Source organism: Drosophila willistoni, unplaced genomic scaffold (assembly GCF_018902025.1).
Source record: "Drosophila willistoni isolate 14030-0811.24 unplaced genomic scaffold, UCI_dwil_1.1 Seg587, whole genome shotgun sequence".
Classification (NCBI taxonomy): domain Eukaryota; kingdom Metazoa; phylum Arthropoda; class Insecta; order Diptera; family Drosophilidae; genus Drosophila; species Drosophila willistoni.
Window position 1 is genome coordinate 93,499 of NW_025814505.1, and position 3,554 is coordinate 97,052.

The 3,554-nt window shown below is 41.6% G+C and overlaps 1 protein-coding gene across 1 annotated transcript; it reads left to right on the forward strand.

Moving 5' to 3' along the window:
- The first annotated feature begins 1,396 nt into the window (after positions 1 to 1,396).
- On the forward strand, positions 1,397 to 3,052 carry LOC124461666. Its single transcript, XM_047013162.1, has 2 exons — positions 1,397 to 2,673; positions 2,731 to 3,052. Exons 1-2 carry the CDS (start codon positions 2,188 to 2,190, stop codon positions 2,974 to 2,976), a joined length of 732 nt encoding a protein of 243 aa, XP_046869118.1. The 5' UTR covers positions 1,397 to 2,187; the 3' UTR covers positions 2,977 to 3,052.
- The last annotated feature ends 502 nt before the right edge of the window (positions 3,053 to 3,554 follow it).

Consider the following 3,554-nt stretch of genomic DNA (forward strand, 5'->3'; position numbering starts at 1 on the left):
TGTTTTTAATAGTCTTAATACTGTCAGCGTCCATGTATAGATCGATCGCTTCATTAACGCATACTTTCGTAATATTATCGTTGGAGCATGGATCCAAATCGTTTTTATCGATAACAGACCATTTGTATGTTTGTATATCATTATTTTGTCGTTCGAGCATTTCAAAGATTTTACTTAAGCATTTTTCTACTTTGGGCACTATGACTCGAGCTGGTAAGAGATGTAAAAATTCCGTAAGGGGAACAGCTTCGTAATTATCTTTTTTGCAGATGACACCCAGCACCCAATCCATCGTAGTCTCGTTTGCTGCCGCAACGTAAGCCTTCCACTATATTCTTGAACCGGTGTTTCTTTATTGAACTTTAGACATCCGACGTTTCTGTATCCAGCAAAGCTTTTAAAAAATTCATTCAATAGTTTGCAGAAGTCTCTGTTGTTGCAGGCGGACGCCGAGATGACAACAACAAATGACCTCTTTTCCGGGAGAATATCAACGAATGGTGCATCATTGCTTGCTTCTTTGTCCATTGGCTGATCATCTTCCTCATCTGAACTAGAAGCACGAGATTTAATATCGCATGGACTCTCATTCTCCGCAGGTAAATCATGATTCATTTTTCGTTTCTGAGCCTGTGGTTTTATACACTTTTCGATAGATTCACTGCTGGAATCTGAACTTTGCTCCAGCGCTAACATGCTGCTTACCGGCGACACAGTTTCTTTGCCCTTTTCGATCACCACAAGCCGACCCACAAATTACTAGCGTTATAGACTGATATAACCGGTCGACTGTCGTTATTTGCACCGTCCTGAACTCCTGACATTTCCAATATAAGATCGGCGTCTGCAATATTTCCGTCTGTTGACGAAATGTCACATTGTCCGGCAGAAATTCCTAAACGTTTCTCTATCTTTTTTTTCAAAGTAAAAATGGTTTCATACATTGAAACACTGAACTCCACATCCTACTTAGGCAGAAAAAGGACACTTGGTTATATAAGACCATTTATTTATATCCTTACGACTACTTACTTTCTTAGATTTTTGTTTGATGATAATTATCAACATTATTATTATGAACGTTACAGTATTGTTTCTAGTATGAACTGTGAACTATGAGCATACGACGTCGAATGATTCAAATGCTGTGCACACAGGCCATATCGCATTTTAGCCAAATCCCAGATCTCAAAATTCTGTAACTATTTCTATCGTAGAAAGATTCGAAACTGATCGAGCTAAACAGTAGGCAAGTGAAAAGCTTTCACACACTTTCGTCAAATTGGCTTTAAGTTCGTGTCTTAACTCTTTTATTTCTTGGTTGCACTGTTTGCAAATGCCGAAAAGTATGCAACAATAAACTTAACAGCAAAGCAAAAAAATGTGTATCTTTCGTCTTAAGCAAAACCATTTGAACATACAAACGAAACAATGACAAACTCAGCACGAGTTTAAGAAAAGAAAAGTTACTGAAAATTGGTCGAATTTAGTGAATCTGCTGCAGCATGGAAAACCGAAAATCTTTTTGCGGTCTAATAAACGGCGCCAAGAGAGAATTCGCCTACATAGCAATTTACAAAGTATAAGTATTTTTTTTTTTTTTTTACAAAAAGGCTATGTCGAATAGGAAATTCATCTTTAATGGTCACGCACGTTCGCTCTGCTTTGCCACTTATTGCATTTGTTGCAGGTCTGTGTGGATGCTGAACAAGTAAATGCAACAGCTTAGAACGAGCTGCTAGTTTACAAATAAAATTGCAGCTCTTTCAAGGTGGAGGCTATGGCTAAATCTGCGGCTGCTGCTTCAAAATATGTACATTTGTATATATGTATATGTGCTGGGATGTACGTACAATTGGTTGCTTTCATTGCTTTCACGAAAGCGCAGCTCTACTGGCCAGCCGTCTCACTAATTGGCGTGATATTTAGACTAAAACAAAGAGATGTTTTTCAATTTTTCAGCAGGCGCTTGACATGCAGCCATGCCAGGCGCAATTAAGCATCAAGAAACTTGGCTAGGAGGTATATAATGCCTAAGATGCAACTGCCAGCACTCAGTCGATCATCAAAAGTGCAGCCACAGTGCCAGTACCCGCCCCAGCCGTAGTTCCATTTAACATTTTGACCGCTGCATGCCATTCAGGATAGCCGTAGGAATCACTTCGATCGAATCCCACCAGCCCAGATATGATTAAATACGTGTGGCATGTGGCAGCTCTGATGATTGTCTTCTGTTGGCTGTCAAGTGCGCGTAGTGCCAGTTATCAGCAGCAGCAATTGAATAGCCTGGTCATGGATCAGAAGCCTCAACAGCAACAGAATCGGATACAGCAGGCATCGAGTGGCACTAGTCCGGTTAGCTTTTGGAAGGACATGTCGCTGATTTATCGCATATATCAGCAATGTACTGGTGAAAATATGTCCGTTTATCTAAAGGTGAAACTACTAACTGGCCTGGAAAAGGCTTTCCGTTCGGCAAAATCCTTGACCCTCTTCGAGGGTGTTCAGTTTGTGAGCAGCAGTCCGGACAATCAGCAGCGATCCAAGCTGCCATCGATCAGTGAACAGGATATTGAGGCTGTACTGCCGCGTGGAGTAGATGCCAAGGAGCAGGTTCTGAATAGCATGATTATGAAGCGTGTTGGCAACTTTCTGCAAGATCACACTCTACAGGTATGGCGGATCAAGCTATATGCAAAGATATATTCAAATTTGCTCATTTATTTTCAGATTAAATTCCCTGATCTACGCGACACGGATAGCAACTCTGTAGAGGGACGTAAGAAGAAGAATAAAAAGGGCAGTGGAGCTTATATAATGATTCCCTTGCTGCTTGGCGGCACATTTGTGCCAATTGCCTATGGAGCCTTGGCTATGCTGGCCGGTAAAGCCTTAATTGTCTCTAAATTGGCGCTGGTATTGGCATCCATAATTGGCATCAAGAAACTATTGAGTGGCGGCGGCGGAGGCAAGTAATCCTCTCATGAAGTTGTTGTCTCCTCTGGCGGCCATTCGGGCTGGGGTCGGGACTTTGATATGGCCTACAGCGGCTGGAAGCCTGCAAAGGATTCGGCGGGCAGCGGCAAAAGCTTGTAGACCCACCACGCGAACCCCCTCCGTTTGACCCTGCATAGTGATCCAATGATGATTCCAGCCGAGCCTGCATTTGCATTTGGAGACGACAAAGAGAAGAAGCCAACCAAAGAACCGATTGCCGCATAAACTGTCTGACTAACATAATAACAAACTAAATGTGTGTGTTAGGTTTAAGTAAGCGCTAAATTAAATATAGTTAATTCTGCTTTAAATCACAAATAGTCTCAATATAGTAAGAGCTAAAAGGTTTGGAGGTTTGCAAGAACCAAATACCGTCTTGTGGGTAATCCTTTTATAGACCAGATTTTTTCCCATCAACCATATAACACTGATCATGCCCTGGCACAAACCCAAAGCCATACAGGGGGTAGAGAGAGAGACACGACAATTGAATTTATGATAACAATAACAATTTCAAAAACGCTTACGTGCGTGCTAAAAATGGTAGTTGACGCTGT